The following is a 27678-nucleotide window of genomic DNA, read 5'->3' on the forward strand; positions in this document are numbered from 1 at the left end:
GATCCTTCAGCTCTGGTTGACTGTGACAGGTTTAGTGTCACTCTTTACTAGCTAAATATAAAGGAAGCTATAAAGGAAGCTTTGTTTTGGTGTATATCTCCATCTTGTGGACACAGTTTACAAGATACACGAGGTGCCTCATAATGGTGGAGGCTTTCACTGCTGGGCATCAGTGGTCATAAGGAAAAAGCTACTTTTACATTTGTTATTCTAGTTTTGCTGTAGGTAAAGGGAAGGAACAATGATTCACCGCTAATCCTGCTCTTAAAAAAAGGAAAAAGGAATCCTCACCAACAGAAAGAGAGAGATGGAGAAGAAAGGAAGAACCGAGGTAAACAAGACACTCTCAAGAGTGAAGCCATTTGTCCACATCTTCACCTGCTCAGGGTCAGACAGCAAATGGGACGACTTTATCATTGTTGTCACTTCGTCTCTGGTTGGTTAGTCAGCTTCCTCTCATGGATTAGCTTCTCGGATGACGGCACAGGTGAAGCCCGCCGAGAACCGGCCTCCGTTTCCCTCCCTCCTCCTCCTCTGTCGACCAGTCCCACTTTTTAATATGCAACATCTGTGCCGGGAGAGCTTTCCAAAACGGCTGCTCCTTGGAGGATGACGGCGGAGTCTGCTCAAACTTGGGCAGGGGGCGTTTGTGACTGCGAGGTTATACACAGATGTTAGCGTCGTTCACAATGTCACTTTGTCCTTTGCTACAAATGGCCCGAGGAGGACTATTTTTGGGCGAGTGCTTTATTTCCTTTGAGCTGCTCTGTCCCTCCCACAATGTGATGATCCCGTGCTTGACTTGCCCGGGTCAGCTGGACCCCCGATCTGCCAGGTGCCAGGCGGGGCGTGCAGGGCATGTTAGGGGCAGGGCATTCTCCAGCCTTGCACACGCACCGGCAGGGGCACAGACTCCCCGCGGGATGCCGGGCAAGCCGCAGCGAGGAGGCCTTTCCTTCGGGAGACGCGGCGCTCCGAGAGCGCGGCCTGGGGACTTGCTAAAAATCACGGCAGGAGGGCGGGGAGGAGGGGAGACAGAGAGGAGGGGCAGCTCCCAGACCAGGCTGGCTCTCCCCAAAGGAGAGTGACGACCGCACCAGGAGGAAGCAGGCTAATGACAGCACTGGCCCTGCTAGCAGCCCCGAGAGCGTGTGATGTCTTCACCATCAGCATCTAAAACCTGTTCCTGTGTTTTAGAGATGTGAAGTTTAAGTAATATGTTCTTTAGATTAGAATATTAGACTTTTTTCGGGATGGGCTGAATGGGTATAAAAGTAGGTATTGCAGAGATAATGCCATATAAAAGAGAGAAACCAAGCAGAAGTGAAATCCCAACCACTGTGCATAGCGACACGAACCGAGCATGCATCTCCACTGCTGTATCTGAGACACATGGGCTTACTGTCACTGAGTTTATTAATATTCTCCATCTTTAAGGAAGAAAAACACATCCAAATACAGAGGTATGATCTAAAGGGGCCTTGTCGACAGGATTATTCCACCAATTTTCAAATAAGACACACAAGAGAGAGACAGAGAGAGGAAGAGAAGGTGAAATTACAAAAGGGAGACAGCGAGATGGAGAAAGGACGAGAGAAACAAAGAAAGAGACGAAGTTTGATTCTCTTTGCTCGGCTTACAGAAAGCAAAGAGCTTTAATGGTCAACGGTGCGGCCAGCGCGTGAGCGTGGAAGATGCTACTGCTTGTTTTCCCACACTCCCTCGAGCCGAGTCCTTGTGACAGCCCTCCGCCCCATCCTGGCAAATTATCCGCATGAGCTCCGGCGAACAAAAAAAGCCCAGTGCGAGGAAGCGGGAGGCTGGACCACAGGACGGACACATCATTCCACAGAGGCACTGTCCGTGGAGCTCACATCACCGCCATTAAAGAGCGCACAGGCATAAAGGACAGAAGTAGAGAAAGCAGGCCAGCGGCCTGTGGAGAAAGGAGAGAATGTGGCTGAGAGAGACCTCAGATACTGAAACAGCCCCCTGGGCTTGCCGAAGGAGCGGTGGGCCGACGTGTACAGACCGCTCTCAGGTGTTGAGTAGATTTGATTAGGCTTCTCTGATGTAATCCAGCAAATTGTTTGCTTCTGAGTATATGAAGGAACTACTGGCTACACCCAAACGGACATTTTAGCAAATCAAACAAGCTTATAGGTCTGAATGAGTCCAAAGCAAAAAAATATTGAGCAACTGCAAAAAATATTTAGCAACCTGTAGACTAAATTAGGATGAATTTGAACACAGCCAGAGTGCTTCAGTTATTTTTATCTTGCAATACTTTTATTTAGAGAATAAAGAGAAGAAGAATCGATATGCTGTCAGTTTATTCTGCCTAATTAATTTCAGCCTAAAATTGTAACGCATATTGCTTAAGGCCAAATCTCTCTGCTCCAATCTATTCAGAGTAAATCTGCATCTTATCACTACCAAAGTGTTTACATCACCCCAGTGGAGGTGTGCAGAGCAACAGTATGTCGATAACTTAGAAACAGCCAATTAAACAAACTGTTCAAACGAATTATATATTAATGGCAAATGTCTATTATCAATTTATTTTGTCTTTATTTTTTCATTTATTTCTTAATTTACTACTTTTGTTCTTAACTGGAAAGTTTCATTTTAAAGGAAAAAAGCATGTAAAGTTATGCATGTATTAGTTAGGGCTTCCTTCCAATTACATTCAAACCAGTTACAGATACAATGGGTAAACAAATGCCCTGCTTTTAATATACACAACTGCATATATTTGAGAATATTTACAGTCCTAGGCAGACAGCTCTCTTTGTAGAAGGAATCCTTCATTTTACACATAACCCACAAAATCACCCCACAGCACATACTCAAGGGAATAACACAGAAGTCAGAGGTGACGAATCAAGCTGCAATCTGTTCACTTTTTTTTTTTTTTTTTTACCCCCGAGGTTTGCAGTGCCGATGTTTATCATGCAATCCATTTCGCAGTCAGCCTTGCACCGCCGACAGCTGGAAAAACAGGAGAGCGCAACAGCGCCATCCAGTGTTGGCCACTGGTTCGACAAGCTGCATGCAGAAGTTCCATGAGAGTACAGCTCCGCCGAGACCTGATTAGAAAATCATCCTCTGGCCTCTTTCTCAAGGATAAGAGTTGACGCTTAAGGAGACTTGAAAAATTGACTATCGTAAAAATAAACTTGTCTTCCAAGATGTATGCTCACCAAGCCCCAAATTGGCCCAAATCTAATGGTATATACATAGACATCCTTTCAATTACATTGACTTGCAAAGTACACTGAGGACATAGTGCAAAGTCAAAGCCTAGCCGGCTTGATTTTGGAATGAATAAATATTCATTTGTGACTTACAAAATGATAAATCATAGCTGTTAGCTGGATGCCTTAATTAAAAGTAGGCCAGAGTAATCAATTATAGAGTAATCTATGATAAACATAATGCACTTTGAAAAAATGAGTTAAATGAGTGTCAGAATAAAAGTGGTGAATGAATAAATATTCAATTATTCAGTAAAATATGAAATAATGTCAGTTTATTTTCTGTAAGACCTTATTTTCTGTAAGAAATAAAGACCTGAAAAAAATTCTACCTTCAAAAAATTCTACCTATCAAAAAACAGCCTGATACTTAGAATAGCGATGAATTAAATATTAATTAACATAAAGCCTCTTTCACAAGTCTTCAGTTCAAATGGATAGATATGTATTTACGAGTATCGTCCTATTTCAAAATACAGTCTTCTGGTTTTCTGTGTATATTTCTCGAGCTGTGCTGTCACTTCAGCACTAATCCACCCAATGTCGGATATGTCCCCTAATTGCTGTAATGGAGATCTTCTAGCTGATGGTTTAGAAAAGGACCGCGCACGCACCTTCCAGCGTGTCTACATTTTTGTTGCTGCCTTTTTTCACTCCAAAAAAAACAACAAAAAAACCCCACAACCTGCGCCGAACAGCAGTGCTCGTCATCCATATTCATGTGGGATTTGCTGCGAGGCACTTTTGTGTCTCCTAAAAATAGCAGGGAAAGGGAGAAGGTCTGAGGAAGCACATCCGTGAGACATCCGTGAGATCAGCGGAGCAGTCTGGAGGAGCGAGAGTAAACAAACTAACAAATGTCTGTGTGCCCAACCTCCTCTGCCCGTGGAGGCATGCAGACACTACCGTTATTTGCAGGATCAGTGCACAATAATGCAGAATGGAGTTATGAAGTTGCGTGCTTTATGCTTTAGAGCGAGTATAGGTTTTAGGTATGTATTTATATTTATACATCCATAATATAAATATGTAAATATACTCCAGTACAACATATCTGTTGCTCAGTGTTTGCCAAAGGTGATGTGTTGCCAAAAATAGTTATTTATCTAGCTCATAGACGAATATGGTTGGCTAAATAAATAGAGGGGTGATTTTTTTTTTTTTGTTCATTTTGTTTTGCTTTGCAATGTGTGTTTGGTTCTCTGATTATTTATATTCCTATTGAGGGTGACAAACAAATAACTTAAATTGTCCAGATATACACCATTTACTCTCTCTCTCTCACTCTCACATACACACACACACACACACACACACACACACACACACACACACACACACACACACACACACACTTGCACTGTCTCCCCACCTACAGACCAGTTACCCGCTGAGGCCTAATATAGTTAGGCTGTCAAAGACCGAATGCAAAAGGGTAATGTAAAGTTACAAAGGGCAATGGTGAAGGTAATTAAACATCATCGTTTGCACATAAACATAGATTCTTTTGTATATGAAATAGTTGAAGTAAATTCCAGTAGTACTGGGCATAACACCCTGAGCTTGCATTCCACACACACCACTGGATCCCATGTGGAATAGTATTTCACTGTTAGAGTTAGTGAAGCACACAATTACGCTTACTGTCAAAAACAAAATTATGAAACCATTGCTTGTCTTTTTCACTACAGTGGAGCAAAACAAACATCAAACATCCCCACTAGATGTCAGCACTTACTACCTCTTCAAAAATTGCAACACGTTTTCTTTCATCTTTAGAATATTTGATAATTGCGTTCAAATGTGTGCCGTTATATCTTGAAAAAAAAATGATTTGGTTATTTACTTCTTTTCTTCTGTGCGAGATAACTCCAGTTCTAAAAGGTGTTTGCTTTTCTGCAAGCATGAATAGGAGTTTGGCTGTGCGCGACTGTGGCTCTGTGCATTTGCGAGCACACGTACAGGAAACAATGCTCATGACTCCTGATCTGTATCAACGTCTAGCTGCAGGAGCCAGGCTGCATTACTCCTAACTAATAGCCACACTTAAAGGCAGAAAGGTCAAAGGTGCCTCCAACTGGAAAAGCCAATTTCCAAGAAACTTAAAACAAGTGCCGTGCCCCGGGCTATATTCTGCGCGCACACACACGCACACAAACACACACACACGCACACACACACACACACACACACACAGAGAAGTGGATGCAACATTGTTTGTCTCCCATTAGAAAAGCATATTGCAACACACTGAAAACTGTTATTCAGCCAAATATATACACAATAATGATAATATTTGTCTTTATTTAATTTAGATTCCTATTTGATTCCAAGTATTAATGCACTTACAAATAATCATTTATTTATTGCCATGCTTACAACATCTAATGATCTGTATACTCTGCATGATAAACTTCCACATGCATAATAGTTTGTGTATGGGCTGCTCCAGATAGCACATCCTTATTCATTTAGATGCGGGTCAATTAGTGTGAGTAATGTTACTCTACCTTCATCTGTACCTTTAATCTAGGTTACTGTGAATAACGAGCGCTTGCCTCATACGTTGGCTTTACACAATGACTAAGGTTCGTTGGTATGATACGCAACCAGCTATCCATTTATGCCACCACTAAAGGTTAATGACAAGTGTTCATGATGATGATGACATTATGAAGTCATTATATCTATATACACAGTGAGCTGTTAGTAGGAGTCCTGAGCTTTCGTCCAGATTATTCACCTCTTATATCACTTTAATTAGAAAGACTACAATAAGAGCTGAAAGAAGAAACCAGATTTGATTCTATAGTCAATGGTGCTGGAGGACTGAACCACTACCCTGCTGGTTTTACTGGCACGAAGACTTACTGCCGCTTAGCCAAGCTTTGTTCAATGGTCTAGAGCTGTACCTTTACAAAAATGAAACAAAAAGTGGACCAACAATAAGGGTTCATTATTTAAATGGTATACGATTTTCCAGAATTCCTGAACAAGCGCTGTTTATTGTCAATCACAGACAGCTTTACACCCGAATGATAAAGAGCAAACCCGCTGAGTGATGATTGTTGTTGTAGGTAAGTGACATGCCCTCTTCATTAGCTTAGCTACTAACAGCATGTATGGAAACTAAACCAAGGATAAAAGCACACGATGCTGTTTAGCCCACCAGGACATCCACCAAGGCTTACACTCGGTTCTCAACCTACCAGATGTTTCTGCAGGACCCCAACACACCAGCACACGCACACACAAATTTTACCCCTCTGCTTATTCTATGAGTGACGTGTGCAGACTGCCCTCAGCCTGAAAATCTTCAAAGCACACCTACAGAGACACGGTCACGTGTGCTTATACACACACAGGAAGGCCGCATAAATTTGTACAGGTAAGAAGACAAAACACCTGTAGGCATATAAATGCACTGATACGAACACACACACCTAACGCATCCGCAGCCACTCCCAGAGGTAGTCTTCATGCAGGAGCAGCATCTGGAGTGGACAGTGTGTGTTTGATCTGAGCTGCTTGGCATTTAGATGCTGTGTCAGACTCTAGTCTATCTGAAAAGAAGTACATTTCTAAACCAAATGTGTCTTCGAGTGAGCGCTGGCACGGCCGTGCTATACGCATGCCTGCGAGGAGCGTAAAGACCACGTTATCACTCTAAATGCTCCAATACGTGTGGTTTCCATTTTCAGGTTTAAACCATTTTACGCAGCCGCGCATTAGCCAGTTGCGTAACCGGAGCGGGAGGCTGCGGGCTGGCGGCACAATGGGACCTTCCGCATCGCTAATGGCGCTTTGTGCTCTTCACCCACATTAAAGCCCTGGCGGCGTGGGATACTGACGTGGAGGCTTCAAAGACGACCGAACAAAAGCGCCTTGGTGGGGACGCTGTGGAGGAAATCGCAGCTTGCACATCAGACGGTTGCAGGACTTGTCGAATGGCTGCACGCATCTCATTTCCAGATCTGGTCGCTGCGATGGCCAGTTGCACCCCCCCCCCCCCCCCAAAAAAAAGAACCTAAAAAAAACAGCGGAAAGGGGAAAAAAGTGTTGTAGCTGAGTTAACGGGGCTTTTAAAGACTATGGATACGTGAGCGCTGTGGCATCCGGAGGAGCCGAGCGGAAGCAGCCGTGCTCAGACAGGTTATGAACGCTTCTGTGCAGGATTGCTTCCCGCTGGGTTAGCCTGCCATTTTGATTCACATCAGGACATGGTTAGTCCGCTTAAGCACTGGATGCTTCCCGCTGTGTTGCCCTTTGCAGATCTGTCCATCCTTGAAACCGTACACCGTGAGATGGAGTCACTGACCCAGCAGTCGAGTATTCTGCCCCAACGAAACTTAAAGAGCAGTCAGGTCAAAGAACGTGAAGTTACCATAAAAAAAGAGTCCTTCCAACAGTTCCCTTTTACCGAAAAAAACAAAATGTACTACATCCAAGGATATACTGTAACTAGGGATGTAACCATGATAAAGCTGTAGTTTATGCTCTACAAATTGATCTAAAGTGCTCCACATAAAGCTATAGATGGTTATAGGGTTATACATCCTGCAGGTCTGTAGAACAATTAGCAGTTTATGTCTGAACACATTTTAATTCCCTGCCTTTTAAAGAATCATTTTCCTCTGTAGACATAAAAGCTAGATGTGGAAAACAAGAAAACAAACTTTAATTGGATTTGCAGTGTCATAAACATTAACAGGCATGAGTACTCAGGACTAATCAAAGAGGAGCCAAATCAGCATTTTCACACCAAAATAGAGCAAGCTGCATACCATTTATGAACAAATACCGATACTAGCACACTGAAATAACGCCTTCTGAGTTAACGAGACATATTACTTAGTCAGAATGACCCAATAATTAGGCATGCAAGGCAATACGTTCAATTAGCTACCCAATTCTGAATTGGTTTTCTGGCATGTTTTCAAACAAGAACTTATATATCATTCTGTTGCAACTGAACAGACAGATGAAATTGATTTAAAAACTAAAAAGAATTCAGTACTTATTCATTTGAAACAATTTCAAACTGACTCATTTGAATAGGCGTGACGCCTGTGGTTTTGATATTTGTTTATTTTAGCATAGCTTATACCAACTGGAAGTTTCTTTTCTCCATCTCTCTCCCAGTCCACGCATTTTGTGGTCAAATTGCAAATAACATTTTTGAAATTAAGGTTTTGTTAGAGGTCTAGCGGTATAGAACATGAACACAAACCTGGCAGGTATGTTCACCGAATGCCAGCCAGTGCCTCGCTTCACTACCTGACTGACTAGGAGACTAGTTCTAGTTTAGCAGCCCAGTATGTGACATGCACAACAGACGTCCAGCTAACTTCTCTGAGATCGGAACAATGGTATCACTGCTGATTGGGGAGTCCTAGGAAATAAATTGTTAAACAGTGTGTGCTACACTGGCGTTGTGTAATGGATATAAACCTCCGAAACTAGAGGTCCAAAAAGGTAGATACGCAATGATAATATTTGCAGTGCTGTTGTAGTTTGGGCTCTACCGAGCTGATAAAGTCCCCTGTGTGTGTTATGTAACGTCTTAGTGAATGCCTCTTCACCTTTGTTTCCGTGAGTGGTGTGAGCAGTCCCGACGACAGCCTGCAATCCCGGCTGCCGTCCGCCGCGTTGGCCGCGCTGGCTGAAAGCCTCTTTTGCACATTTGTGAGGCAGATCTCTCTCTCTCTCTCTCTCTCTCTCTCTCTCTCTCTCTCTCTCTCTCTCTCTCTCTCTCTCTCTCTCTCTCTCTCTCTCTCTCTCTCTCTCTCTCTCTCTCTCTCTCTCTCTCTCTCTCTCTCTCTGGCCTTCGCTAAAAACAGAGCTCGAGAGATGGCAGAGATTTCAGCGAGAAAGCATGCGTGGTCGTGTGTGTTTTGACTAGCTCTCTGCATGTGATTACCATGCTCACCCACACACAGACCTGTGCCTTTCCGCACCACTGTGTGTGTGGGAGGAAGCATAGACAGGCTAGGAAACAACAAGAGGAAAAAGCAGGGATTTTTTTTTTCTCCCATAAATCACATGCTGTTTTATTACAAAATAGATAGATGGCCATTTTACTGTTGATAGTCTGTACTGCTTGCAAACTGGTATTTAGGAGAAGTATTTCATTGGAGCTTGTGTACACTATTACTGTCACCATCAATATCACGCATTTTTTGTTGTTGCTGTTTGCGTGGGAAGGTGTGTGCACAAGATGTTTTTGTTTTGTTTTGTTTTTTTAAGTTTTTAAGCTGATCCATTAAAGCTAAGGCTCTAAATATATCTTCTCATACATCTGCAAAAGTGACAGATAAGATGTTTTATGGTGCCATTAGCACTAATGCATATTTTCCACTGCAGCGTAATAGCCTACAAATCAAATAAAGGAAAGTTTAACATTGTAAATCATTCATAAATACGCTTCTGAAATTAGGGGCAGACAAAGCAGACGTACATCAGTGGGGTTTACCAGTACTAGGTTTATGCTTGGGCCCCGCTGCACCGCATGCACTATTTCGGCTGCCTCTCTCTTACCCTTAAAGGATCTTGAGCAAGTAAGAGGAGTGAAGTGTTGTCAGGCGGTGGAGCCTGGGTTCTCGCTCATCTGGAATAGAATGCTCCGACTCTGGATGTAGAAGTGCACTGGATATCCAGCCCTCTCCATTCACCGCTGATGAGCCATTTAACTATAGTTTCTTAGCTTTGCACCAGAGACTATTTAAGTACTTATTGTAGGGTATTGTTTATTATGTTGTTTTAACAAACTCTAGCACTTATTGTTTATTGCGCTTATTGTTTAAGATAGACCTTACGTATTTTGTACTTCTAGGTATCAGCATTGATCCCTGTATTCTGCAGTATTCTAGTTCATTGATATGTTGGAGTCTAACCTACTGTACTGTACTAGGATGTATTCTATGAGTAAATGACAAAGCACTTTTGTAAGTAGCTCTGGATAAGAGCGTCTGCTAAATGCCGTAAATGTAAATGTATTTGCTTCCAGAACAAGCCCTGTGCAGTTATGCTTCACATAGCCTGCGTTGAGTAAAGTCTTCCTTATGCTGCACATAGGCTGTTTTGACTAAAGTCTTCTTTACAATGTACATAGCCTGTGTTGACCAAAGTCTTCCTTACACTGCACACAGCATGTGTTGAATAAAGTCATCCTTACAGAAAATTTGGTTTCTTAATCGAAACATCCGAGGCTGCGTTGTGTGACACCTGTAAACCCGTCAACATCTCTGCCAACACGAAGGACTCAAAACAGATGTGACTGAGCACAACTGGATTTAATGAGGTCCTAAGCGAAGCACTGTGAAGTGTGCAGGATGCTTCCTGCGCTGAGATGAAAGGCAGGAACCCTGGGGTTGACTGAGAGTCCAGACCGCAGTGTGACGAGGGTGAAGGGGCGTTCCTCAAGCTGTCCACGCAGGCTGTCCCGCGGAAGCGGAGAGAGCAGGACTGGGAGTGCACTGCTGTCGGCACGTCCCCCCGTCTACACTCATTACAGTCAACTCTCGCCATCTTTGATCTAAATGTCCCAGGCTCTCACAGGACCGCTACTCACACGTCCATCTGTGTGGGGTGCTGGTGCTCTCAACAATGTCCGTTTCATGTAAGTTTGCTCTGCTTATATCACTAGTTTATACACTTTATGCCAAGTGCTTTGATTTTTTTTTTTTTTATGTATTGAGCCTTAGTGATCACTTTTATGGGAAGATGATTACACAGATTATCATATGTCACATTTATGTGCATTTTAAATATTATGAATAAATATTGTTCCAAGATTAAGCTGCTATCTATTTCATAGCAGTTTCAATCACAAAGGATCTTAATAATGGTCTGGACTTGTTAGTTCTGGTTAAAAATATTTCCTACAGGGGGAGACTTTACCATGCAAACATATGCTCAAAGTCTCAATAGATACAGTGAATTTACTTTTTATGAAGAGGCAAAATCTGGAATAAGGGCACCAGAACTTCTGAAGATGCTTTGGTTTGGTGGGGATTTTAAAAGCTTACATAACTCCTCCATCTTTAATTCACAAGCACATTAAAATTCCGCCTCAATGCACCCAGAGTCTTACGCAGATCAAATGTCCCTTGTACCTTTAATGAGCCCAATCCGAATTCATATAATACAGAGTACGTTTAACCAGTGGCACCGAGGGAGTGACCTGCAGAGTAGCTGGTCGCCTCTGTTCTTTTCAGTCTTTCAGGTGGACACTGGTCTCAGCCTGGTCATCTGTCCGCTCTGTAAGTAGCAGAGTGTCCAACACTTAGGGTGGTCCAGCTAACCCTGTCGTACACAGAACGAAGGCTTGAAGAACACAAAAGGCTTATGCGATAGTCTGTACTACAAGTACCATGTTAGTGATCTCAAAACAGAATTGAGACATGGACTTACTTCATGTGTGCAGTGAATATGAGGCAGATCTCCTTAGGCATTTGATCAGGAGTCTAGACAAAAAGAAGGCTGTTTGATAAGCCAAACCACTTCATTGGTTTGAATCATTTGTTTACTGTAACAGACAGTAACAGGTCAACCATCAGTGTAAGGCAGGATAATGAAAGGTACAGAGACTCCCTCACACTCGGTCATTTTAGCGAAAGCAACTTAGCATGGCAAGTAAGAGTGGTTTGCATAATAGTATTTGGTTTTTATTTAAATATTTTGTTCTTCTTTGCATAAATCCCCCTGCCAATGGTGCTATTCTGTTCATGTCTAAATATAGTTTAAATATGCAGGTTTTTGGACATGAGTCATGTTTATTAGGAGCTGCCTAGACAGGTGAGTCAGTCTCTCCATTAGGCTACATCACTTTGGCGTTATACAAAGTGTGTGTGGGGGGGGGTAGGTGTGTGTATGTGTGCGCGCGTCTGTGTGTGCGTGTGTGTGTATAAGAGCCTATGTTTAAATGTGACTGCTATTACACAGAAGACCAATGAATGTCAATTTTCTGTGGGAACAGCATTGTGTGCTTTTTGTCCCATAAGTAGGAAGCCTCCCACCGGGAAGGCACAGCCCACTCTGAGCACAACACTCAGCTCCTCACCACATTGAATGCCAGCATGGAAAACACATGCCAAACAGCAAGTATTAGCTGAGGTCAGCAATCAGCGTTCAAATGTCCTTTGGTTCATTTATTAAAATGGTGCCAGATTCAGGTCCAATCAGGTCCAATGAGTAGAATCTTTACATGATTACATGTGCCAAATCATCATCCCCAATTGATATGGCTGATTAAACCAGACATGAGCCAACCAAAAAATGATATTATGCAACTTCGATACTCCAGTGAGTCATTCATGTGGTGCAATACATGTATATTCATGGCTTTGTGTTATCTCCTTTTGGGCAGCGGACGTCCTGTGGCGTGTGTTCATCTAGGCCAGCGCGATAAAATCTTAGTAGTACGTTAGGGATATAATAGGATGAAGAAAAAGAAGAATGCTTGACTTACACATACATCAGGTTGTCAGTCAGACAGAGGTCAAATATATGGGGATAGTATTTGGTATACCGAAGAAACAAAGAAAAAACAAAAAATATATATAGCCCTTTTATTTTAAGTGCACAGATACAGAAAATAAAACAGCAGAGACATATGCTGCTATTTATGGGTGCAGAGAAATTGGCAAGATTGTTGTACTTCATTGTAAATTACATTCGGATTGCCAGTCCTTCAAAGGGGGCATCTATTGTGTGCGCATTTTATCTTCCATTGTTTCTTCATCAAGTGTACCAGGAGACTGACTCAGGCTGCGTCCATGTTAATAGTGCAGGTGTTTAGATAAAAGCACTACATTCATTAAAGTCAGCATCTCCATGGTACCCCTGCTTACTAAGCCTTGTTGCCATGGCAAGCCAAGTGAGCCTTTAAGGTGGAAACACTAAGGAGAAGGCCTGCGTACCTCAGTGCTAATTTACATTCACTTGCGCTCTATGTTGTAGAACTTTCAAAAAGAGAGACAGAATGAATGGCGGGACCTTATCCACTCCCTTATCTCCACATTCACACAAGCAGTTATGCCTAGAGTCTATTTCCCATCCACAACATAACAGGAACAAAGGGTCCTGTTTGCATTCGGATTAATGGCTATTAAGACGGTATTCTCTCATTTCCTGCGCTATAATTAACCAGATCATCTGCAGGTGCCTGTTCTACTATGGTAATGCTCTACCATAGAGCCCCAGAATGTGGCAAACACACAGTCAAATGATTGTCTTCAAATCAAAGATGCCTTCCGCTTGGCTTATACTGCAAGAGGTCAGTAGATTTACAGAAAGATGGAAGAAAAGAGTGCGGGAAACCTTTCAGAGCTACATTTTTGTCACATTCAGCCTGTGTTTTACTATATCTAAACATCATCCTGTTTGTATATTGTAAGTATGATTAAATTAAGACTACAAACATACTAACCTGTTGATTATATCATGGTTGTTATGTACAGAGTAATTCACTGTTGTCATCAACTCCATACTGTGTGTGTGTGTGTGTGTGTGTGTGTGTGTGTCTACTGATTATAGTCGCTTTTTGCCAAGAACAGGTGCAGCTCTCTTCAGTCTGCTCCAGTGCGGTCCTACACTACCATTAACCCCATATACCATGACACTATAATGACAGTGATAATATCCCAGGGAATGCAACAGCTAATGGGGTCATCTGGGTCAGGCTACTGTGAATTACACTGCTAATGCACTTTTACAGTACATGCATGCTAAACAGTATATGTAATTATCTCAGTTCTTAAACCTTTTTATAAGTGTTTATCAAGAGCTGCACATGTTTTTAAATGAGACATTTAATGCTGGTATTCACTAGCCAACATAGCAGTTGGTTCTTAAAGAGAACTATTTTCAGTATCTGTTTCAAGATTGCATCCTTTTTCTTATACTTTGTACACAATAATAATAATAATAATAAAGAAAATACAGATAGGCTTGCTTTTAACAGAACATATCCTTCAGGAGAGTTTCTCAGTAGTCCACCACTAAAGATCTCTTTATATTGGTGGTTATTAGAATTCTTCTAATTACACATTTTTGAGAGTTTTCACTTTTACCTATACGCCAAATAACTGAATCCAGAACTATTGCAATGAAGGAAGTGTCTAAATAGAGAATATAGGGTTTTCCTATGACTTGTATTACCAAGGACCTTTGTTTGTATGTCATCAACATGGGAAGAGAACACTGATTTCCTGACAGAACAAACAGATGAATCACATTCCTGTATCATAAGACTTCCATTTATTACTGCCCAGAGTTGGCGTGTTGTTCATCAAAGGCGCCCTTTCATACACAAGATCACAATAGCACGGTTATTTTGGATGCACACAAGCACTTTCCCCACTTTCTCCAGAATAATCAAACCATTAATTACCTAATACGTGTGACACAATATAATAACGTCACAAATAAATATAAATGAATGTGTATTTGAGAAATAAAGCTCCACTATCGAGGCGCTTTCTCACTCATCTGTCAGGATGCTGGTTGCTGGCAAGTCTACAGTTTCTAGGTTTCAGGTTACTGGGTAGGATAGGGAATGAATCTCTTTCTGAACTGTGAGTCCGAACTGGATCCTGCCTGCGTTAATGATGCTTTCAGCATGGGCATTTCACCCACAGGGAAAAAAGAGAATGTGCCACAACCAGGGAAACAGGAAGCCAGTGAATGACATAAGGAGACTTCTGAACATAGATTGACAAAACTACAACAATGTGCAAACATAGCAAGTCATAATGAAAAAAGACAAATGAACTTGTCATTACACAGGTAGCCACGTGCAAATTTTCACCATGTACTGTTCATGTACTGTTTGACAAAGGAGCTATGCTTTTGACAGAGTTTTGTGGAAAAAAGACATCAAGTCCACTGGTGGCCATATCAAGTGGCTCGCTGTCGCAGTCCTGGAAACTATAGCCGGCTCCTTTCGCTCCATGAGGCAAAAAAGGTTGATCTGTGAGAGCTAGGGACAGATGGAGCGCTTGGTGTGGGTTGCCAAGGCTTGAAAGATTCCACCAGATTCCTACTGTCAGTGGGCTGTACTCTGATGGGCACTGTGCATTACTGACCCCGGTCAGGTCTGTCTCACATGCCCTAGAGGACCGTGACGCACACACGCTCTCGTATTGACCGATTACCTGCAGAGACTCAGGCTAATTCTGCAAGGCAGCGCTGGACAAGCTCGATTAATTCTATAGGCAGTGCAAACACAAGCCTCCGCTCAAAGGACAGGAGAATGAACTGACGTTAGATTACAGCACAGGCTTGATTTGTCGTGGTGACTAAAACTAGTGTTGAGATTCTGGCATCAGCACTTAGGCTTTTGATAATCTCAGCTTTTGATAATCTCAGATGTTTCCAAGTCGCCCCCCCGACTAGAATCGAGCCCACAGAAGACAAGATAAATGCACTGTGTGCACAATTATTAGGCAAGTTGTATTTCTGAGGATTCATCTTATTACTGAACAACTACAGTTCTCTTGGTCAATCAAAAATGTTAATAAACCTCAAACCTGAATATTTAAGAAAGTAAAAGTGAGGTTTTGGTTTTCCTAGGATATCTATGTGGGCATAGTTATTGGGCAACTATTAGTGTGCAGAACTATTAAGCAACTGGTTTATTTTCATCTGTTAAAGTGAGAATAATAAACAAACAACACAAAATTTACAAATAAACATTTCTGACATTTCAGAAAAAAAATATTTAAAATCAGTGACCAATATAGCCATCCTTCTTTTCAATCACAGTCATAAGCCTTCCATTTCTTGGAGTCTGTCAGTTTCGTATTCTGTTGACGATCAACTTTTTGTGCAGCAGCAACCACAGCCTCCCAGACACAACTCCCAGAGAGCTGTGCTGTTTTCCTCCACCGTAAATCTCTCATTTAAGAAGGGCCCACAAGTTCTCAAGAGGGTTTAGGTCAGGTGAGTAAAGGGCCCATTTCATTATTCTTTCATCTTAGAGGCCTTTACTGGCTAGCTATGCTGTGGAGTTCTTCGATGCATGTGACGGAGCATTGTCCTGCATAAAAAGCATGGTCTTTTTGAAAGATGCAGCCTTTTTCCTGTACCACTGCTTAAAGAAAGTTTCTTTTAAAAACTGGCAGTAAGTTTGTGAGTTGATTTTGAGTCCATCTTCAACCTGAAAAGACTCCAGCTAGCTCATCTTTAATAATACCAGCCTGTAGCAGTACCCCACCTCCACCTTGCTGGCGTCTGAGTCGAAGTGGAGCTCTGTGCCCGTTACTGATCCAGCCATGGGCCCATCCATCTGGTCCATCAAGAGTTACTCTCGTCTCATCAGTCGATAAAACCTTCTTCAGATATTTCTCAGCCCAGTCTTGACATTTCACTTTATGTGTCTTATTCAGTGGTGGTTGGGTTTCAGCCTTCCTTACCTCGGCCATGTCTCTGAATACTGATCACCTTGTACTTCTGGGCATTCCAGGTAGGTTGTAGTTCTGGAATATGACAGCACTGGAGGATAATGGGTTCCTGGTCGCTTCACGTTTGAGACTTCTCAAATCTTTGGCAGTTAATTTAATATTTTTTCTCAACACTGTACTTGCGACCCTGTTGACTATTTGCAACAAAACCTTTGATGGTTCTGTGATCACGGCTCAATATCTTAACATTTTAAGAATGCTGCTTTCCTCTAAAAGACTTTACAATTTTTGACTTTTCGGAGTCAGTTAAATCTCTTTTTTAGCCCATTTTGCCTGAGGAAATGAAGCTGCTTAATAATTATGCGCCCTAATAATTAGCGTGTTGATCTCCTTAGGCCACACCCTCCCTACACAAATACACATCACCTGGTATGTTTAAATACAATAGCATTCAAGTTTATCCGGCCTGGAGTTGGAGGATATGCATAAACATGATATGGTCAAAATACCATATCTAACAATGGTATAATAAAGTTTTTTAAAAAAACAAACAAAAAAACCCCATCAACCTATTCATATTGACTACTTATTCTTTTTTACTACAGGACACATTCTGGTGATCTCTTGAAGGGTAATGCAAGTATATTAGCGCTATGACAGGAAATCTACCTGACTAATGAAATGTACAACTTTCCCTGTGGGGGGCTATAAATGACTACATTTTAAAAAGCAAAACCTTGATGAACTTGTATTGCTTCTAGGTTGCAATGAGTGAGGCATCAAGTGCAACCATGTTGGACACTCAACACAAGCATTCAAAGAAGCAAGCAGACAGACAAAAACAAACAGCAGTGACAACTTGGAACTTACAGAAATGCTTGCAGATTACTATACATCACCAGAGCGAGGCGACATGTAAAAGATAAGAGCAGCTAATTTGGCTAAATAGTGGAGTAATCAAATGTAATGCAACTTGGGCTGTTTTTGAATTAATTTTAACTGTTGCATCTTGCTGTTCACACAGAAGACAGAACAAATGAACCACAGTGCGACTTCTGTTAATTTATTGTTGTAACATTCAAGCATTGTTTTGGATCTAAGTTAAATTATTTACAATACTCTCACTTTATTAGGTACACCTATCGCTGCTCACTGGATGTTTACTCATTTTCATTTCATTCTCTGTAAACCCTAGAGATGGTTGTGTGTGAGGATCCCAGTAGATCAGAAACTACTCATACCAACCGGTCTACGACCAACAACCAGGACACCTTCAAAGTCACTTATATCACCTTTTCTTCCCCGCTCTGATACTCAGTTTGCACTTCGGCAGGTCATCTTGACCTTGATGCATTGAGTTGCTGCCATGTGATTGGCTGATAAGATATTTGTGTTAATGAGAAGCTGAACAGGTGTACCTTATGAAATGGCCGGTGAGTGTATGTACGCATTTCCATATAAAATGTGCAATTCTATTCAATTTTATATACATTTCAAAATAAAATTCTAATCTCTCTGTGATATTTTCACAAATGTTGGTCAGTGATAACAGAATTGATTTTTTTGCTATAGGCTTGTAGCAGTTCGGGTGCAGAATGAAATTATGAATATTAAGACTATTAAATATTTCCAGACTTTTACATTTTGGTGGTTCTGAATAATTACACTTTTTGTGTTCAGTCTAAACAGTCAAAACATAACTCATCGACTTCCTAAAAAGCGTGGAGAGCCCCGGCCACTGCTTCCCACCCGGCCCTAGTCTGAGCCTAGCAAAACAGAAGCACAAGATTACGAAAGGCTGCTTTGTGTTACTGTTATGGTAAGATACACATGGAGGTCCAGATAAGAAGTGAGGAGGCTGTTTACAGTAAGAGTGTGTTTGTTCTGTGCTCTTTATTTGATAAATGGAGGAAGTGTTTCTCTGCAGGACATTGAAAAGTTATGGGTTTCCCACCACAGCAAGACTCATTATTTAGACTCGCAAAGCAGGTGGAGTTTTAACGACTTCATAAGCACTGATCTGTTAGTCTTTAGTGTGTAAACAGAAATATATACAGTATATAGTTCAGATTTGGGATTTGGGTTGTTAATGATGTATGCTGTCATGACTGTTACAGGAAACATGGTAATAGTTTCTTTTGAATTTCCCAGTTGCCATTCAGAGCTGGTATTGACTTTTAAAGAGTGCAATTAAAGTGCGGGCCATACTGCTTGATCGGGAAATTTAATAAACACTTCTCACGAATAGCTGGCAGAAGATGACTGATGAATAATTACCTGGTTATGTTCATAAACAGCATCTACACGCAGGTTCTGTTTACGTTTGCTTTAGTTGTGGCGTGGAACTCTTTCTGATCTCATTCGAAAACAATGGGTTGCTATGGACCTGCTGGGTGGCGTCATCACACAACAGGGTCAACTTTGGGAACAACATTCTGAACAATACTTTTATCCCCAGAGAGATGATTTTACTTCAAATTCTGTTTGGCAACCCCAGATGACTTCCTCCTACAAAGCTGTTAGATAAGCTCTGCTTTTTCCGGGTACTGCCATTAACCCTGGATATTCTTGGCTGTAGTTTTGTCTCAGTCAGATGTCAGGTGTCTACAATAACAGCTCCCTTCAAGGTCCTGACGTCAGGCCGAGTGTTTTTGCTGCTCATGAAAGGACTTGTGTGAACAATGTGAGCATATGGCCAAAAATAAACCAGTACATTTCAACCCTCTACACTGTATGCTTTACTTAATTATACTGAATGTGCCTGTTGACTCTACATATATGCAGTAACAGCCTATATATCTTTATCATTATGTTTTGTGTAATAGCCTAATACTAGTTATACTGTGACACAGGATAGGACCTTTTCTGTCATGTTTTAAATTTGTGCAAAAAAAGTTTTTTTGGTCTCAGTCAGCAAGGAGACATGTGAATGGAAATGTCGGCTCATATACTTCTAGCATTATTTTTATTTATCTGTTTTCCTGTTTTGTTTTTTGTTTTTTTACCATCAGTGCAAAACCTGTATATATGAGCTATGTGTACATTCCATATACAACCATGTTCTTAACACACCCTGCTCTAGGTACCTTCAGCTGGAATCTGGAGGAATTGACACCACTCCACTCATATGGAAAGCTACTAATTGTGCTGGCATGGATTGAACAGTTACAGCTTTTTATTTGAGCATTTTTAAAAAATCAAATCATACACATTTCCTCTCAGTTGTTCATCCTGTAAGATCATGGTGACAGAACAGGAGGGTATCTGGTTCAGTCCCTAGATGTGAAGCATGGATGGTGAACTAATCCTTCAGGTCTCCAGGTTCATGTTCTGGTTCATCTCTGACCACAGTCACTGTGCCCTCAGGGAAGAGAGCCAAGCCAAGCCAAGCTTCTTCAGACCTGCCCCTGCCTTCCAGCCTGGGAACACAGACAGGAGCACTCGCAATCTCTAGCATAGCGGACAAAAAAGATGGCAGAATAGCATCTCATTTAGTCAATAACCTTTAACCTTTCATTTGCTCTTGTGCAGAATTCTGGTCCATCCCTGAGAAAGGGAAAACCTTTTTAGACAGGAATAACTTTTCAATTTCTCATCAGACTGTACTTTTGCTTCGTTGTGTATATCAAAAAGGAAACCAGGTGAAGGAACTCATTCTGTGTAAAAGGATTACTGTCAAATTAATTCCACTCATTATTCTCCATCATTGATACACTTCCTTTCAAAGGTTTGGAATTACCTGTCATTTTGTTCAAGTATTACTATTTTATTCAATAAAAACACATACAATGCAAATCCGTACGACAACCTCTGCAGTGACGAGGAGACCACCAATGCGGACCCCCAGAGCCAGGCGACTCTCTCTCTGCCTCACCTGGCCAAAACGCAGACCTGCTATGGCTCTTCCACAGCGACCCCAGCTCTTTTGGGTTTCCCTTGGTTCTGCCCAGGAGCAGGTCCAACACGTGCTCCAGGTCACCACATATTTTTTTCAAGTATCCAGCATGTCATTTGATCAGTGCTTTTCAAATACAAAGCATTCTGTATATTAATTTTATGCTAACTTCATTCATCAATGACAACTTTTTCAGTGAGTCACCTGAAGCATTCCACAGCATTCTAGACACAGTAAGATTTTAACATTATCATATGATTGGAAACCTCTCAAGCAAAATATTTGAGCAAACTTTTAAATGTTTCTGTATACCTTCATTAACAGTTTTGGTCATTCATTATGACATTCATAGATGTTTGCCCTTTAATGCTATGAAACGTTGTACCTGGGATGATAAACTAAACTAAACTCAACTAAATGAACTAGACATATTCAAATAGTACATTATTTTTGTTTCAGAAAGCTGTTACATGTGTTAGGCCTTTACTCACCTACAGCATGTGTAGTCATGCTTTAAACGATTGACTATACATGACCACTCAGTAGTGGTTATGTAAACTGCATGGTTTCTATTTGTTAATCAGAGTGGAATATTCAGCCTTGCATTTAGAGTACAGAACACCTGTGTAACTAAGCAACAGCTCAATTGCTGGACCCAAGACAAGGCCCTCTCAGTCTCCCTGAAGTCCCTAAAGAGTCACATGATTCATATCTGGTCATCTCTGTGAAATATCCTGGATGAAATAACATTAGTTGCATAAAGCCCATAGGGAAAGTGAGCAAGGTCATTTTCTTGGATTTCACTAACAATTGTTTAACAATAATGTACATTTCAGCTTGCAGGTCACTTATAAACTCTAGAAAAGAAAACAAACATTCAAGTAATAACTTTAACCTGGAAATTTTTTTTCCCCCATTGACATTGTATGTTAACATGAATTTTCAGTAGTAATTCTTACTGGTATAGTAGACCTAGAGACACCTCCTCCTACCCCATTTATGATTGAGCTGTCACGGTCACAAACGCTTCGACCAACTATCAGGTCGTTTGTTTGTTGTCAAAACTGAGACGTGTTGTCCAAGGTAACCAATACACAGAAAAGAAGCAGCATGAAACAAAGGCAATCAGCGATCATCAGGCTGTGGGAATCACCTGCAAAGCCTCGTTTACAAAAGGGCAAGTCAGCTGAATCAACACTGAAAACAAAGATGACCGACATATCAGCTCCCACAGAGCAGAGCCTGAGCCATAAACGGAGTCCGGATCTGGGCATGAACAGGACAAAGGGAAGGGCCCACACACCGATGATTCAGTGGGGGGGTCCCCTAGTCCTTCTCTCTTTTTTTGCAGCATGGTTATTTGCACTTCCATACAAGCATCACACGTACAACGCATGAGGAGATAACATGGTTGTCACTGTTTACGCCAGCAAAGGAGAAATGGAATCTGACTACCTTTTGGCAGACAGCCAACTGAAAATACGTCGCATTCGTCCTTTAATTACCTCGCCGAAGGACTGGCATAATGTCTCGCTTTATGGCAGTGAGGTGCCTGGGCTGCTTTAGAGGCCTGGCGGAGCACTCCGCCGTAGAGGCTCTGAGGCAACACTCACGTGGCTCCAAACTTCATGCCAGGGAAGACCAGAGTCCTTATGTTAATCTTTAACTATAAACTCTAGAAACTTAAAATAGCACTCGCAGAGACAGATGTGAGCCGCCTCCCTGAGGTCTACTTTACTGTCTTCTCAGCTTTCCGCTACGATCACCATTTGTATCTTTAATGTAGGTCCGCTTCCAGGGGTTGCGGTGGGTTTGCTGTTACAGGCTAAAGATGGATCTTGACTAGACAGAAATTAGCCAGTGAAATCTCTCCTGGGTATATTCAACAGATATTGATTATTAGATTCAGCACCGACTTGTAGCACAGCAGATGTGCATCATGCCAGCCTGGCAGCACACCGTGGGCCTCTGCGGTCGGTGCGTAATAAAATTTGTGGTCGGTGCATAATAAAATTTGTGGTCGGTGCATAATGAAAGTCAAATAATACAATAATCAGGAGGGGGAGAAGGAACAGGTAGTCCGTCCGGAGTGGCGAACCTAAAGCAGACCTCAACGTGGCAGTTGTCTAGGCCTGCCTGAGCCCAAAGGAGTTGCTTGGCAACTGTCCTTCTGTTCTCTGTTAGTAACTGGACTGGCCTCTTTAGTAAACCAGATAAAAGTGTCCATCTCAGGAAACCACTCTGCTGGAGCTGTCCACGTCTGACTGCATGTCAAAGTCTATCAGGCGTTTTAGAATGGCTCAGCCGCCGGCTTTGTGAAATGTAATAAAGAAAACAGCACATTTTACCTTTCGATATCATTTTTAAAAATACAGTTTTATTAGCCCAATTTTCTTCCCAACAACATCAGGCCGGATTTTGCACAGCACCCTCTGTAGCACCGGTCCGGCGGTTAAACGTGTTCATCTCTGACAACTGATCCAGCTGGGCTTCATTTGTTATGTCTTTCAGCTCGGGTCAGCATGACCCGCAGTGTAAAAGCATGTTTAGCAATCTAAATACTCACTCTTATCTAAATGGGCCAAATCAAACCATTAAATAGAGAAACCAACTGACCATCTGCCAGGCTTTTTTATGAATGCACTGTTTTCTATCTTCCATTCTTTCGCCAAAGCACCCTGACTAGTATGCATTTATTATTACTACTAGTGTAATGATCCGAGTGAAAACCATGCACACACATACTGCATACTGTTCGCGCTGTGTTGTTTTTAAGCCCTGCTGTACATCATCATCATGATGCATAAATGTATGACCCAGGGTTGGTTGCACGTGGCTAACCCACGTGCTCTTCAGAGTTATGTGATCAGCGCACCCGTGCGCATGTCGCCATCCGTTACGTTATGAATGACCAAAAGGTATGCGTAAATGCACGAATGGCTGACCATGGCCATCGTTATAGTCCAGGACAGGCGGTTGATCCCAGCCTGCCACAGTCGGTCTGAATGATATGTAAGAAGACCTTATCAAGTGGTTTAATGAGGCTTTCCCATTCTCCAGCAGGACACGGTAGACATTGCTCTTTACGCTGCGTACATGATCGGTCTCGCCATTTTTATTCAAATAGTACTTAAGATGAAAACATCAGCCGCCTGGACTGGCGTGAAGAGGTGACATCACACGCGAGACATCACACTAGTCTTACGGAGGAGCCTCCAAACCCAAGACCTGTCTGGAAATCCTCCGACTGCTTTAATGAGAACGGTCTGCCGAGGTTTCACGTTACCCCAGGTATTTTTAATCCCCGCAAAGGTCATCAGGAAACAACAGGCTTAGAGGAAATCAGAGAAGGTGCATCTTTCTCAGTCATCTCAGTGAGGAATACCATATCCCCTTCAGTGTCTATAAGGTCTCTGTAAAATACAGACATCGAGTCTCACACAATCATTGTTAGGATGGATGAATCGATTCTTCAAGATAGTGTATTTATAAATTATTTTAATCCAAATTTTGGGGGCATACTCAATCCATTGTGTATTATAGTGTGTACATAAATCAATTTGCATTGGCTATGCCAAGCACAATTTTGTACTCTGTTATATAATTCTCATTATAATAATAATTTGTTATAATAATTATCGGTTTGCTATTTCTTTTGGGCCATTTTTATAAAAATTTAAGGTTATACAAGATTAAACAATGATTAAAGATGAGCCTATTGTTTTTCTCATATAACTTCATATATTTATAGAAAAAGGTTTTTAAAATATTCAAAAACATAAAATAAAATAATAATTTCATCTTTAAACTATGTCATTCAGCTCTGAATAAATTATGCATCTCTGACCAATTCTCTGTCCACACCAAACTTTTGAAGTTTGAGGATGGTTGTAGGGACTTTGACTCATACTATGAAGTTAACTGTTAGAATCCCACAGAAGGGTGGTCCTTCTACGAAGCCCCCAGTAAGACACCATGTCCTGTTGCTCTGACAACTGCTCGGTGTGAGCACTGAACGGAGACATTTGCAGAGGTGAGTGAGTCGTTACGGGAGTCCGTACACATTTCTTTATTTAGGCTTTGTCACTAGTGTATGCTCCATCTCACCTTGAGATTTATGCTGATTAACTAAAGGATTAGACCCAGATTAGGAAGTGAGGCACATCAAGGGCCTTTTCTTTCAGAGACAGGAATAATGGAGCCCATTAAATGACTTTTAAGGTAGCAGTATGTCTATTAATAGTCCTTGGATCTGTTGCTGTGAATAAATCATGAGTTTCAGAGAGACTCTTTCCCATTCATGCTAAATAAATGACAAGGATTTTTTTCATCTTTTATTAGAAATATATATTTTTGGAATAATAAAAAATGTAAATAAATAATTAATGTTAAACAAATCAAATAAATAGAAATAGCAAGTAAATTTTTATAAGGTAACAATGCTAGTTAGAGGAAGATCACAACTGCCAAGAATATAGTCCCTCTTCATGGTGGACATTTTGTTGACGACTTTAAACCGCAGAGACCACTGGCCGAGCTCTTCCTCGGATATGCCGTCAAAGAAGAAGTCTTCGTTGAAGATGGGATTTCGACTCTTCCTAATGACCGTGCTGCGCTGTTTCTGGACTTTCCCGGGCAGAAGCGAGAGGCTTACGCTGCAGTTGATGCTCTTGGGATCCACAGCCAGGGAGTAGAGGCCCTCGGCACTGATGAGGCGCACGCGGAGCCGCTGGTTCTCCGGGCAGTATTCCGCGGAGAGCCGCAGAGTCCCATTCCTGCCCAAGGGCACCAGGCTCTCCTTCATCACCCGCTCCCTGTGCAGGATTAGGTCCATGGGAAAGACTGCAGGGGGCACCAGGCCAAAGGTGCCGGAGAAGGGCTCGACGAGGGCCTCCGATGACTTCCTCATGACGTTCGGGCTGTTGTCCGTGGAGCTGCCCTCGTCTGTGGACAGGGAGTCGTTCCTGGAGACGGCAGCCTTGCAGACGCTGCGGTGCAGCAGTTTCTCGTGGCTGAGCGTTTTGAACAGGGACGGCCTGGGCAGTGACCTCGCCAGCAGAGGTGAGCTGAAAGGGGAGGACTCGGCCGAGGAGGTGGTGTCACTGTCCAGCGTGCCCTGCCTGTGCAGGCTGAAGCTCCTGGGGGAGAGTCTGGAGGTTAAGTTGTTCAGACTGAAGGAGGAGGGGGAGGCTGGGGACATAGCAGCTGTGGGCGATCTGGAGCACGTGTTGGACCTGCTCCTGGGCAGAACCAAGGGAAATCCGCAGGAGCTGGGGTCGCTGTGGAAGAGGGACTCCTTCCTTCTGGTGTGGGGGCTCTCCAGCAGCGTGCAAAAGCCATAGCAGGTCTGCGTTTTGGCCAGGTGAGGCAGAGAGAGCGCTGCCTGGCTATGGGGGTCCGCATTGGTGGTCTCCTCGTCGCTGCAGAGGTTGTCGTATGGCCCGTCGTCCACGCTCTCCACCTGGATGATGTGGGTGATGGTTGGCTCTCGTGGGGGCACTTCTTTCTGTGGACTGCCCCTTCCATCCAGCGAAAGCCTGGCCCAGGGAGCTGACTTCCCTTCCCCTGCGGCTGAGATCTTGGGTGGAATGCAGAATTCAGGGATGTTGTCCGGAGTGATGATATTGGGACACAGGGTCACCCTCTTGGCCTTATCGGTTGGATTTTTTTCTCCGAACATGATGTCACCAATTCTAAAGCTGTATTCCATTACAGGAAGAAGCTGGTTGGTTCTCTCGCTTGACACGCAGATCTTTTCAACCAGCCACATGGGATCAATCTCTGCAAAAATCAAACATTTTTGGGAATAGTCACTTAGTGCTTACATTCAAATGGGCAGTTCTGAATTTCTGAGTTTCTACATAGATTCCTTACATGAAGTCAGTACAAATATTCCTAACTGCGCAGAAACTAATCCGATTAGCTATGTGAATGGAGGATCTACATTTTTTTCGCAAGCTTCCTACCTTTCTGCTGCGTGCACCTGTGGCTTCAGTACGCTCGTTCAGAACGCTGCATGTGAGAAGGGTTGGTCTTCAGGACGACAGGCTCTCTCGCTAGTGGTCTCCAGCTCCCTGCTCTCAGACTGGCGTTTCTGTGGCGGATGAAAAGAGCTCCTGGCTACTTATACATCAGCAGGGTAGGAGGAGTCAAAGGCTGCTCCAGATCCAGTCTGCAAGCGCTGCCAGAATTTTCCCTCCCACACTGGCTACAGTTCCCATAGGAACACACGAGATCATAACGGTATAATCTGAGCCCCAAGAGTGGAAAAGTAAAGATCGGTGTGATAAGAAAGTTGCGATAAACTGAAACAAATCCGTCTACGCAGATGACCCAGTCTATAGATGTGGCCACATGTGAAACTTGCAGTTCTTGAGAAGGAACAGAGGCAATACCACATGTACGTTGTGATCACGCACCTAATAGATTATAGTTGGATCATAGTTTACTGGCCTGTGTCATATGCTGGACTTTCACTAAAGTGGCCAGATCTATTGGGTACTGACTATTAGGTACAAAGCAACCTGTCTTAAACCTACACTACAGGAATACAAAACCTAAAGCGCTTAACTCTTGATCCAAAAGCACTTATAGATTCACCATAAGGCAAGCACAACTGACAAATTGCAGTCCATCAAGTACTTATTATAATACATAATAAGTCATGTAAGACATAAAGTCTTATTGTTTATCTACAGATTTAGATTTTTTTTTTTAAATGTGTACAAGCCCAAGTTTAAGTCCTGGAGTCCCAAGACAGCAAAGACAAGGTGATTTAAATCACTTTATTTGTTGGCAGATAACAGCTAGTGATACAGAGTGCAGCCCATTAGTGGAACAGCTCGGTCATCGGCAAGTGACATTCCAAATGTGTTACATAAGATATTTTGAAAAAGAATTCACAGTCAGGAAGAGCAGTGATAAGGTAACAAAATCTCCATCGATTCACCAGGACATGGGGAACATTCCGAGCACATGCTCAGAAAGCACACACAATCTAGAACAACATGAACACGTTAATGCATCGCTCAGGTACCCTCTTGTGGTAGCAAGAAACATTGTTCATCTGTACTGGGTTTCATTCATATATATATATATATATATATATATATATATATATATA

At 42.3% G+C, this 27678-nt stretch overlaps 1 protein-coding gene and 1 long non-coding RNA gene across 2 annotated transcripts; both read right to left on the reverse strand.

Annotated features, from left to right (window-relative positions):
* Positions 1-19813: 19813 nt before the first annotated feature.
* On the reverse strand, positions 19814-21635 carry LOC145657630 (uncharacterized). Its single transcript, XR_014123503.1, has 2 exons — positions 21515-21635; positions 19814-20079 (listed from the first exon to the last, which is right to left on the reverse strand). It is a non-coding gene; the product is annotated as an uncharacterized LOC145657630 (long non-coding RNA).
* A 3236-nt stretch (positions 21636-24871) lies between these two features.
* On the reverse strand, positions 24872-26664 carry c2cd4a (C2 calcium dependent domain containing 4A). The gene is made up of 2 exons (XM_027017114.3): positions 26522-26664; positions 24872-26336 (listed from the first exon to the last, which is right to left on the reverse strand). Exon 2 carries the CDS (start codon positions 26323-26325, stop codon positions 24982-24984), a length of 1344 nt encoding a protein of 447 aa, XP_026872915.2. The 5' UTR covers positions 26326-26336; positions 26522-26664; the 3' UTR covers positions 24872-24981.
* Positions 26665-27678: the final 1014 nt, after the last annotated feature.

This window comes from Electrophorus electricus, chromosome 4, assembly GCF_041902795.1.
Source record: "Electrophorus electricus isolate QZ-2024a chromosome 4, ASM4190279v1, whole genome shotgun sequence".
NCBI classification, from domain to species: Eukaryota; Metazoa; Chordata; class Actinopteri; order Gymnotiformes; family Gymnotidae; genus Electrophorus; species Electrophorus electricus.